The sequence below is a fragment of the Nerophis ophidion genome, linkage group LG06 (assembly GCF_033978795.1).
Source record: "Nerophis ophidion isolate RoL-2023_Sa linkage group LG06, RoL_Noph_v1.0, whole genome shotgun sequence".
Lineage (NCBI taxonomy): Eukaryota > Metazoa > Chordata > Actinopteri > Syngnathiformes > Syngnathidae > Nerophis > Nerophis ophidion.
The window spans coordinates 22,132,196-22,144,200 of NC_084616.1; the positions used below are offsets into that span (position 1 = coordinate 22,132,196).

The following is a 12,005-nucleotide window of genomic DNA, read 5'->3' on the forward strand; positions in this document are numbered from 1 at the left end:
TATATATATATATATATATACATGCATATGTATATGTATATATATATATATATATATATATATATATATATATATATATACCCATACTCCTATATATATATTTATTTTATTTTATTTTATTTTTTCAATTGTTTTAATTTTTTGTATTTATTATTTTAAATGAGTGGTTTTAAGCATTCACACACACACCAGGTATTTTAGTACAATTTTTATACTCAAATGTCATTTTCATTGAGGTTAATTTATACTTTTTTGTACCTATCAATTATAGTTTTACTTATTATTTGTATTATTTTGTTCTGTGTTGTTAAAATGCTACACGTTTTTCAGGTGAAGGATAATTCAAACTAGTGATCCATCCATCATCTTCCGCTTATCCGAGGTCGGGTCGCGGGGCCAGCAGCCTAAGCAGGGAAGCCCAGACTTCCCTCTCCCCAGCCACTTCATCTAGCTCTTCCCAGGGGATCCCGAGGCGTTCCCAGGCCAGCCGGGAGACATAGTCTTCCCAACGTGTCCTGGGTCTTCCCCGTGGCCTCCTACCGGTTGGACGTGCCCTAAACACCTCCCTAGGGAGGCGTTTGGGTGGCATCCTGACCAGATGCCCAAGCCACCTCATCTGGCTCCTCTCGATGTGGAGGAGCAGCGGCTTTACTTTGAGTTCCTCCCGGAGGGCAGAGCTTCTCACCCTATCTCTAAGGGAGAGCCCCGCCACACGGCGGAGGAAACTCATTTCGGCCGCTTGTACCCGTGATCTTATCCTTTCGGTCATGACCCATAGCTCATGACCATAGGTGAGGATGGGAACGTAGATCGACCGGTAAATTGAGAGCTTTGCCTTCCGGCTCAGCTCCTTCTTCACCACAACGAATCGATACAACGTCCGCATTACTGAAGACAGCCATCGATCCGCCTGTCGATCTCACGATCCACTCTTCCCCAACTCGTGAACAAGACTCCTAGGTACTTGAACTCCTCCACTTGGGGCAGGGTCTCCTCCCCAACACGGAGATGGCACTCCACCCTTTTCCAGGCGAGAACCATGGACTCGAACTTGGAGGTGCTGATTCTCATTCCGGTCGCTTCACACTCGGCTGCGAACCGATCCAGCGAGAGCTGAAGATCCCGGCCAGATGAAGCCACCAGAACCACAAAATCTGCAAAAAGCAGAGACCTAATCCCGCGGCCACCAAACCAGTGATGTCACTGCCAGAACATGGAAATATGGCACCGCCTCATGGAATTTTAACAATGCAAAAAAATCCACTATTTCAGAATAATTCGTACCAATAAATTAATATTTGAGAAAATTGAAATATTCTAATCTACATATTAGCGACAGTTTTTCTTATTTAAAAAAAGTTTTTAAAATTTTGAAAATACTATAACAACAAGCCAGCCTTTTGAACGGCTCTTTGAAAGGACTGAGTCCTCAAGATCCGGCTCCCTTCAAAGATCCATGAATCCCATCTCTACTCACCTGCTTGCCAGCACCCTGAGGTCCATCTGTGTTTTTGCTGCAGACTAGCGGCCCAGACTTGCCAGTGTGCTGAGGGTCAATGCCCCAGGCCTTCAGCCTGTTCATACCTTCCACAGAGCGGCTGGTCGGGTTGATGTTCTGAGCTGGAATACGAGCCGGTAGATCCCAGGTCCCTTTAAAGTCGGGCCAAGCACTGCCTTTCTAGAACATGTCACACATATTGCAGGTTGCAGAAACATACTTACAAAATGAATGTACAAACCCTGTTTCCATATGAGTTGGGAAATTGTGTTAAATGTAAATATAAACAGAATACAATGATTTGCAAATAATTTTCAACCCATATTCAGTTGAATATGCTACACAAACAACAAAATAGATGTTTAAACTAATAAAAAATTTTTTGGGGGGGTAAATATACATTCACTTTAGAATTTGATGCCAGCAACACGTGACAAAGAAATTGGGAAGGGTGGCAATAAATATTAACGAAGTTGAGGAATGCTCATCAAACTCTTATTTGGAACATCCCACAGGTGTGCAGGCTAATTGGGAACAGGTGGGTGCCATGATTGGGTATAAAAACAGCTTCCCTGAAAACGCTCAGTCTTTCACAAGAAAGGATGGGGCGAGGTACACCCCTTTGTCCACAACTGCATGAGCAAATAGTCAAACAGTTTAAGAACAACATTTCTCAAAGTGCTACTTTAACATTAACTTAACTTTAACTTTAATTACAAGAAATTTAGGGATTTCATTATGCACGGTCCATAATATTATGTAATGGTTCAGAGAATCTGGAGAAATCACTCCACTTAAGCCGCATGCCCGAAAACCAACATTGAATGACCGTGACCTTCGATCCCTCAGACGGTGCTGTATCAAAAACCGACATCAATCTCTAAAGGATATCACCACATGGGCTCAGGAACACTTCAGAAAACCACTGTCACTAAATACAGTTTGTCGCTACATCTGTAAGTGCAAGTTAAAGCTCTACTATGCAAAGCGAAAGCCATTTATCAACAACATCCAGAAACGCCGTCGGCTTCTCTGGGCCTAAGATGGACTGATGCAAAGTGGAAAAGTGTTCTGTGGTCTGACGAGTCCACATTTCAAATAGTTTTTGGAAATATTCGTCATCGTGTCATCCGGACCAAAGGGGAAGCAAACCATCCAGACTGTTATCGACGCAAAGTTCAAAAGCCAGCATCTGTGATGGAATGGGGATGCTTTAGTGCCCAAGGCATAGGTAATTTATACATCTATGAATTCTCCATTAATGCTGAAAGGTACATACAGGTTTTGGAACAACATATGCTGTCATCTAAGCGCAGTCTTTTTCATGGACGCCCCTGCTTATTTCAGCAAGACAATGCCAAGCCACATTCAGCACGTATTACAACAGCGTTGCTTTGTAAAAAAAGAGTGCGAGTACTTTCCTGGCCCGCCTGCAGTCCAGACCTGTCTCCCATCGAAAATATGTGGCGCATTATGAAGCAAAAAATACGACAGCGGAGACCCCGGACTGTTGAACGACTGAAGCTCTACATAAAAGACGAATGGGAAAGAATTCCACTTTCAAAGCTTCAACAATTAGTTTCCTCAGTTCCCAAACATTTATTGAGTGTTGTTAAAAGAAAAGATGATTTCCCAACTACTTTGGCACGTGTTGCAGCCATGAAATTCTAAGTTAATTATTATTTGCAAAAAAAAAATAAAAGTTTATGAGTTTGAACATCAAATATCTTGTTTTTGTAGTGCATTCAATTGAATATGGGTTGAAAAGGATTTGCAAATCATTGTATTCTGTTTATGTTTACATCGAACACAATTTCCCAACTCAAATGGAAACGGGGTTTGTATATTATTGTTTTATTTTTTTAAAGAGTTCACCTTAACCATTCCAGGAATAAGATGTCCTCTGTTGTCCGCAACAAATGTGGTGTGGCCCTTTAGTGGTCTGGGTGACTTAAAAAAAAAAAAAAAAAAAAGAGTGCCCCGTTTGAAATAGATTCTATATATCTGAAGTGATTTAGGTCATATACACATGCTTTGTGAATTGTATACTATTTTTCTATTCGTAAGATAAATTCCTTTGTTAATAAATGTGGGTTGATTTGATGGCGGAACCAATATTCGCTCTGTATGTGTTGTAGGACGTTATTTATTGGTGCACCCGCTACTCTACCACAGAAAATAGTCAGTCTTAATGGCCTACTGAAACCCACGACTACCGACCACGCAACACATGCCAATACGGCCGGGTTAGTTTACTAAACTGCAATTTTAAATTTTGCGCGAAGTATCCTGTTGAAAACGTCGCGTTATGACGCGTGTGCGTGACGTCACAGATTGTAGCGGACTTTTTCATCCAGCACCGATCCCAGCTATAAGTTGTCTGCTTTAATCGCATAATTACACAGTATTCTGGACGTGTGTTGCTGACTCTTTTGCAATTTGTTCAATTAATAATGGATAGATCAAAGAAGAAAGATGTAGGTGTGAAGCGGCGTACACACAAATAGCCGCTGTTTCCTTGTTTACATTCCCAAAAGCTGACGGTGAAGCTTTAATATGGAACAGAGCGGTCAAGCGAACATGGTTCCCTACCAAATGTCAACCGGCAGGTTTCGGTGAGAAAATGGTGGCAATAAGTCGGCTCTTACCGTAGACATGAGCGGAGAGTTTGCGTCCTTCCTGCAGCTGCAGACTCTTGCCTCCTTCCAACGGCCGCCCCTGACTGTCGGATGCTTACACCATGGAGGAGGGGGGGAAACAAATATCTCAGCCCGGTTCCCTTGCCTCGACAAGAAACGTGGCTTCCCACAGGAGACACTGGCGGTCGCCACACCCCTCCGACTTTCAGGTATGACCATATAATCTCACTAAAACACTATTATCCTAGTAATGTGTCTAATAACGCCTAGTCCTTCACTCTCACTTTCCTCATCTATGAATCTTTCATCCTCGCTCAAATTAATGGGGAAATTGTCGCTTTCTCGGTCCGAATCACTCTCGCTGCTGGTGGCCATGATTGTTAACAATGTGAGGATATGAGGAGCTCCACAACCCGTGACGTCACGCACACATCGTCTGCTACTTCCGGTACAGGCAAGAATTTTTTATTAGCGACCAAAAGTTGCGAACTTCATCGTGGATGTTCTCTACTAAATTATTTCAGCAAAATTATGGCAATATCGCGAAATGATCAAGTATGACACATAGAGCGGACCTGCTATCCCCGTTTAAATAAGAAAATCTCATTTCAGTAGGCCTTTAAGTGATTGATTGATGGAAACTTTTATTAGTAGATTGCACAGTTCAGTACATATTCCGTACAATTGACCACTAAATGGTAACACCCGAATAAGTTTTTCAGCTTGTGTAAGTCGGGGTCCACGTTAATCAATTCATGGTAAAAAGTTGCCATTGTAACCAACCTAAAAACTTTATTTAGTCCTCTAGTGTATGCAGCCAATGAGGTAAATTAAAATATATATTGTTTGTACTTTCAAACACATGTTTGCTACGAGTCATTTAAATGCGATGCTTTTCGAAGTTTAATGCTAAACATTAGCCAAACAGCATGCTAATAGCCCACTAGCATGTTAGCAAGCATAGTTAGCAAACATGCAGGAAATACAAGTATATTTAAGTGGAAGTTTGAGCTGTAAATACATGTTTTGTTGTCTTTATGATAAATATCTTGTGTTATACTATACATACTTGCCAACCTTGAGACCTCCGATTTCGGGAGGTGGGGGCTGGGGGTCGTGGTCAGGGGTGGGGCGGAGGCGTGGTTTGGGGGCGTGGTCGGGTCAGGGGGCATGGTTAAGAGGAGAGTATATTTACAGCCAATTCACCAACTCGAGTATTTCATATATATTTCATATATATATATATATGAAATATTTAACTTTCAGTGAATTCTAGCTATATATATTTATTTTATTATATATATAAATAAAATAAATAGTTGAATTTCAGACGGCACCTATCAAATACACAGTAATAAAAACAGAGTTGTTCTACTAACTGTACTGTGCTTGCTGGTTACTAAAAAAAAAACACACTTACCTTTCACTATTTGAATAACTTCACTTCCGAGTTTCCAGAAGATGGCGCCAGTATGTGCTTTGCCCTGCCGTCTCTCGCTGTCAGCTCTGTTGGTTTTTGTGTTTGCGTTTATTTTCGTGTCTGTCAGCTCACTGCTTGTGTATGACCGCCAAACACTGTTGGATCTTTCCCACTGATATGATCAACTTCGACGTTGGTTTTTCTACGTCCCAGTCAGATTTTTCACCTGGCCGGATTCCTGCCTTCCTTTCCCGCCTCGTGGCTCCTCTCCCCCGCCATCTGGATTAGCTGTTTCCTTGGACCTGCTGGCCCCCGCCAGGTTCGGTCTTGTGAACGCAAGATCTTTGACAAACAAAACGTTTATCCTGAAGGATTTCTTCACTTCCCGCAGACTTGACTTCCTCTGTGTGACGGAAACATGGCTGGGAGCCGGTGAGTCCGCCCCTCTTAATGAACTTCTGCCTCCGGAGTGTTCCTACTTTAATTTTCCGCGGTCGTCCGGTCCAAAAGGAGGAGGATTAGCAGTCGTATTTAAAAATGACTTTAAATGCTTCGAACTGTGCATGTCTGAGCTGGAGGGGGCGTGGCCTCCAGTTCCAGGTGAATTTCGGGAGATTTTCGGGAGAAAATTTCTTCCGGGAGGTTTTCGGGAGAGGCGCTGAATTTTGGGAGTCTCCCGGAAAATCCAGGAAGGTTGGCAAGTATGATGCTATATGTTATTAGTATATTTTGTACAGTTCTCACAGCATGCCTATGAACATTAAATGCCTATTGAAAAAAAATTACCTTTTTTTTGGTAATTTCTACTGGGAGTAACTACAATTACGACTTGTGAGGCTACCACTCGGCCAACATCACAAGACAAGACAGAAGTGCTGATGTATAAAACAAATAACGCTACCAACCTTGTTAACTTGCTTCGCCTGACACCAGTTCTGTAGCCTCTTTGGCCTGAATGCGTCGTCATACTGCCGATGGAAAAGCACGTACTTAAAATATACATTTGAGAAATAAAAAATTATTACTTGTTCGAATTAATTCTGAACGATATTTACCTGGTTTGCTGAGTAGCAGGTGGACATATTTGCATCTACACTGGAATTTACGGCTGAGTTTGTTTGGCTGCCTGGTTGCATAACAACTCGGTCATGTGACTTACGTTAGCGTGATGTCGACAACACAAAGTCACGTTGTCACACTTGTAGCAAAGGAAAGAAACTATAGCAGCGCTATGTCACTCAGTTAGCCATGATGTATGTTTTATTTAAGGGGAACATCATCATATCCAGCTTAATAGGGCAATAACGCTCCCTTCTGCTGGAGGTCATACTGTTTGATATTCTTCATCTCATTTTTCCACAATAGCGATCGTAATAACCATAAGACTAGATGCGTAGCTTAAAAGCTGCTAGCTTATCTCATTAGCATAGTGTAGACCATCTCCTGGACACTGGACGCTTCTGGCATCTCAAATAAAGCAGTCATGGCGTCAGGCCTGTTCGGTCTTGTCCTCCTAAACTATTGTGCCATTTTGGCCACCAATGTGTTCGCGGACGATGACGCGTGTCTAGCCTACAAGCAGGATTTGACCAGCGAATATCACCCCTATGACCAATGTTTTGGAGAATTCTGCTGTGGTGAGTGCCGGCATCGGTATTGCTGCACCAACAATAGATATCGTTTCTCTGCGGATGATCAAAAACAGTGCGATAGTCATCCATTCTTGTCAGTGTTGATCTGCTTGATCGGCGGTTGTTTCTTTGGTATGGTGGTGTGCGACTTATGTTTGTGCAAGCTGTACCGCAGGCTCAGGCCTTTGGTTGCACCAATCACCCTCACCACGGTTCTGGCCACCACCGCTCGGCTTTTCCCCCGACAACCAACGGCATTGCGCAGGCAACCCCACCCCTATCAGAGGGCCCCCGATCCAGCCCATCAACCTGTACCAATCCAGCCAGTACCGCGGCCAATGCCCACCATACCTCACCCAGGACCACCGGTCACACTGGGACCACCGCCAACGTATCAGGAAGCCACGGGACCACCACCAACGTATCAGGAAGCCATAGGACCACCGCCATCGTATCAGGAAGCCACGGACCCTGCCTTCCCTTGCCACCCGATGACTTACAGCCAAAGTCAAGGCTCCCAACCCATTGCACCCGCAAGCCAACGCTCCGAGGGGCCGGACAGACTACCTGGCTGAGCCCACGTACAACCCAGCTTCTGGTTAACTGTCTCGCTGGTCAGCTGCGACATCCCGAAGGAACATTTGTAAAGTCATAATTTACCTTTCTTCGTTGAAGGATGCTCAGATGAGGCTTTCAATAACTTGAGCCGATTGGACAACAAGCTTCTAGCATGCTCCGGCACAAGAAACCACCTGCTGGCAGGATGTATAATTACAAACTTCTCTATCTTTACCACATAATGTGATTCATTGAATGTTTGTGTCTGTTAAAGCTTTTGGAAAAGACTATCACAATTAATGCTCTACCAATTGGATTTTCTAGTTAAATCTACACATGTATAGTAAAATATGTTTTAATATGTTATTAAATAGTTTTTTACCGTTGCTCTCCAATAATGCTGCTATTTATATATTTATTTTTTGATAGACATGCACCTGGGGATAGGTTGATTGGCAACACTGAAATTGACCCTATTGTGTGAATGTGAGTGTGAATGTTGTCTGTCTATCTGTGTTGGCCCTGCGATGAGGTGGCGACTTGTCCAGGGTGTACCCCGCCTTCCACCCGATTGTAGCTGAGATAGGCGCAAGCGCCCCCCGCGACCCTGAAAGGGAATAAGTGGTAGAAAATGGATGGATGGATATGGTATTTATTTTTAATATGATTCTATTTCGCCCAAGTATTGAACGATACGGCAGGTGTTCTTATGTTTTTTCTGTCGCCTTCGGAAAATGTTATAAGTAGTTTCAGAAAAACGATGAAACTATGATGTAGCTCGGACAATGATGTGCAGAACAGATAACAGTTACTTGATTTTTAGTTTTAAGTGACTCTTTTTTAGTTTTAAGTGACTCTTTTTTTCCTGAATATTCCTCCCCATCATCCCGCTATTGTTTTCTGGTGACTGTTCAAAAGAGAATAAAAATACAGCATGTGTTACCTCAATAGACGTAATATTTACAGTAGGAAGCATATTCGACGACTGACATATATCCGGATTCCAAACTGACAACTCTCAAAAGCGCACATTTTCAATGAAGCCACGTCCCGAAGCGGCTTTGCGTCACAGCCTGGCAGCGAGGATTTACACCTCATCATTTCTGGCTCCTTCCCTACATGAAGCAAGCCTCGATAAGCCTCCTCCTCCATTAAACAAAAACAGAATCTTGCAATAAGCCTTTTCGAGTTGTCCGTTTTCCCTTAGGAAGTAAACCAGCAACTCTACAGCAGAAAATCCCAATTTGTGTCTCTGAATGTTAGAATAATTGCTTCTAAATTGGGGCGGCATGGCGTAGTGGGTAGAGCGGCCGGCCAGAAACCTCAGGGTTGCAGGTTCGCTTCCCGCCTATTGACATCCCAAAAAATTACTGCCGTTGTGTCCTTGGGCAGGACACCTCACCCTTTGCCCCCGGTGCCGCTCACACTGGTGAATGAATGATGAATGAATTATAGGTGGTGGTCGGAGGGGCCGTAGGCGCAAACTGGCAGCCACGCTTCTATCAGTCTACTGATGTAGCTTACCACCACCAGGTGTGAATGAATGTTGAGTCCCACTTCTCTGTGAGAGCTTTGAGTGTTTAGAAAAGCGCGATATATAAATTTAAGTTATTTAAATTATCACAAAAACTTTGTGTTACATTGAGTTCCCAGCGAGAAGACCAAAAGCTGTCTTTGGAACCTACCAAGAGTAAGGTTCATAAAACTCCACTGTGTAGGGGGGAACCACAAAGAAGGTGTTCCTGTTTTTCATGTATTAGAATCAAACAGAAAGATATTGTATTTCCCAAGGACTGGAAGCGAGGTGGGGGCAGGACCGGAGTTCCTTCCAGGCGACTTCCTTTTCATCAACTGTTTTACGAACGTCTCTTTGAACTCTTTTACGAACCTCTTGTTTGAAATGTTTTTATGACCTTTTCTGTGAACTGTTTACGACCTCGTCCTTAGAAACAGCTGTGTCATGTGGTCAGAGAAAGTCAAATAAAGGAGGACTTATACAATCTTTCGCCAGAGCATGGTGGAAGACTGTACAAAGTACAATCGCCACATTTCTCCTCAATTGAGTCCAAATTGAGTTCTGTCTCTGTTTAATTCTTTGCTTCTTGTCTTGTTTACAGTAATAGACGTCATCAGTGTTTGAACATGACACTGAATGTTGTCATTCATCCAGGTCATTGTAATCTCAGGGCATTCCATCGATTGCAACTGGACTGCTTGTTTTTTCTTGGAAGATGTTTTGCCTCTCATCCAAGTAGGCTTCATCAGTTCATGCTCATAGACTTAGATTGGTCATATCTAGTCATGGACTTAGATTTGTCAGATCTAGTCCAGCGGATGGTGCCAAAACCCCAAATATAGTCCAAAACCAAGAGGGTGTGCCTGGGCAAGGATGGTTTTGCCCTATCATAGTGAGAAAAGAAGCTGTTTAGTTGCAAACAAACAATCCTAACTGTCAAAGCCAAAGACAGGCGTTGAATAATTTCCCCTCGTTAGCATTGAGGTTTTGTGTGGCAAAACGATCGCTGTGGATTGACTACTACCAGTCCGAAATAGTCGAAATCCGCCGCATATACGTTCCATTCGGGTGTAAACAAATGGTAAAATTTGCATACCGGTCACCTTCTGTGACCAGAATGTTTTTAACTGCTGTTTTTTGTTGGAGGCTGAATTGCAGAGTCTTTTAGGAATGGTTGAATGGACAGAGACAGGTGGTGTGGCAGACAACCTCTATCAAAGGAGTAAATTTTCAACCTTGACATAGATGGGTTCCTCCACTCTTTCGTACTACCTGTACATTTTTGTTAAATGAGTGCTGTTTCTCCCTGAGGTGCAAGTAGACAGAGTTTGCCCGTCTATGCTGTGCCGTGTGTCTGCTTAGTGGTTTTGTTTTCCCAATATTCGGATTAGTGCATTCATCATACTGGATAGCATACACCGGAGTATTTTTGTGGGTGTGGGGTGTCAGGCCTTTAGAATGCACCAGTCTCTGTCTCAGGGTGTTGACTGGTCACAGAAGGTGACCAGAATCCGATTTGTGCAATTTGGTTACAACTGAATGGAATGCTTACGTGGGGGAGTCCGACTATTTTGGTTAAGTACACTGAAATGTCATAAAATTAATTTTCATACACTATATTTTTGAACACTGGATATGATCAGTGTCAGAGCTTGGTCCGCATTGCCGGCAGTAAGTCGGACCCGTTTCCAGTTAGGGTTGGACTCCGCCAAGGCTGCCCTTTGTCACCGATTCTGTTCATAACTTTTATGGACAGAATTTCTAGGCGCAGTCAAGGCGTTGAGGGTATCTGGTTTGGTGGCTCCAGGATTAGGTCTCTGCTTTTTTGCAGTTGATGTGGTCCTGATGGCTTCATCTGGCCAAGATCTTCAGCTCTCACTGGATCGGTTCGCAACCGAGTGTGAAGCGACAGGGATTGGAATCAGCACCTTCAAATCAGAGTCCACGGTTCTCGTCCGGAATAGGGTGGAGTGCAATCTCTGAGTTGGGAGGAGATCTCACCTCAAGTGGAGGAGTTGAAGTACCTTGGAGTCTTTTTCACGAGTGAGGGATGAATGGATTGTGAGATTGCCTGGCAGATCGGTGCGGCGTCTTCAGTAATGCGGACGCTGTATCTATCTGTTGTGGTGAAGAAGGAGCTGAGCCGGAAGGTAAAGCTCTCAATTTACCGGTCGATGTACGTTCCAATCTTCACCTATGGTCATGAGCTTTGTGTTATGACCGAAAGGACAAGATTACGGGTAAAAGCGGCCAAAATGAGCTTCCTCCACCAGGTGGCTGGGCTCTCCCTTAGAGATAGAGTGAGAAGCTCTGTCATTCGGAAGGAGCTCAAACTAAAGCTCCTCCACATTGACAAGAGCCAGATGAGGTGGTTGGGGCATCTGGTCAGGATGTCACCCGAATGCCTCCCTAGGGAGGAGTTTCGGGTACGTCCGACCAGTAGGAGGCCACGGGGAAGACCCAGAACACTATAGGAAAATTATCTCTCCCGGGTGGCTAGGGAACGCCTCGGGATCCCTCAGGAGGAGCTGGATGAAGTGGCTGGGGAGAGGGAAGTCTGGGCTTCCCTTCTTAGGCTGCTGCCCCCGCGACCCGACCTTGGGTAAGTGGAAGAAAATGGATGGTTGGATTTTTATACATATAGTTTTTAAACACTACATTTTTAAACAAACCACTTTGCTGCCAATTTTTTTTCACTGAAATTGTAAGCATAATTCGATGCGTAAAAAAATGCAGTTCGCAA

General features: G+C 43.6%; 2 protein-coding genes across 2 annotated transcripts; one reads left to right on the top strand and one right to left on the bottom strand.

The window, feature by feature from the left end:
- Positions 1 to 1,429: 1,429 nt before the first annotated feature.
- Positions 1,430 to 6,639, bottom strand: cfap126 (cilia and flagella associated protein 126). The gene is made up of 4 exons (XM_061902334.1): positions 6,613 to 6,639; positions 6,463 to 6,525; positions 3,374 to 3,448; positions 1,430 to 1,678 (listed from the first exon to the last, which is right to left on the bottom strand). The coding sequence occupies exons 1-4, from the start codon at positions 6,637 to 6,639 to the stop codon at positions 1,430 to 1,432; spliced, it is 414 nt and encodes a 137-aa protein (XP_061758318.1).
- LOC133554387 (protein shisa-4-like) lies at positions 5,851 to 8,249 on the top strand. Its single transcript, XM_061903087.1, has one exon. The coding sequence runs from the start codon at positions 7,041 to 7,043 to the stop codon at positions 7,761 to 7,763; it is 723 nt and encodes a 240-aa protein (XP_061759071.1). The 5' UTR covers positions 5,851 to 7,040; the 3' UTR covers positions 7,764 to 8,249.
- Positions 8,250 to 12,005: the final 3,756 nt, after the last annotated feature.

What these genes read in the sequence shown, in the direction of transcription:
- cfap126 (XM_061902334.1), bottom strand. Translation starts at nt 6,639, where the DNA reads ATGTCCACCTGCTACTCAGCAAACCAG. An exon ending in CCTGCTACTCAGCAAACCAG is followed by an intron (nt 6,526 to 6,612) that starts GTAAATATCGTT and finishes TTCCATCGGCAG; the next exon opens with TATGACGACGCATTCAGGCC. An exon ending in AGGCGAAGCAAGTTAACAAG is followed by an intron (nt 3,449 to 6,462) that starts GTTGGTAGCGTT and finishes TTTTTTTTTAAG; the next exon opens with TCACCCAGACCACTAAAGGG.
- LOC133554387 (XM_061903087.1), top strand. Translation starts at nt 7,041, where the DNA reads ATGGCGTCAGGCCTGTTCGGTCTTGTCCTCCTAAACTATTGTGCCATT.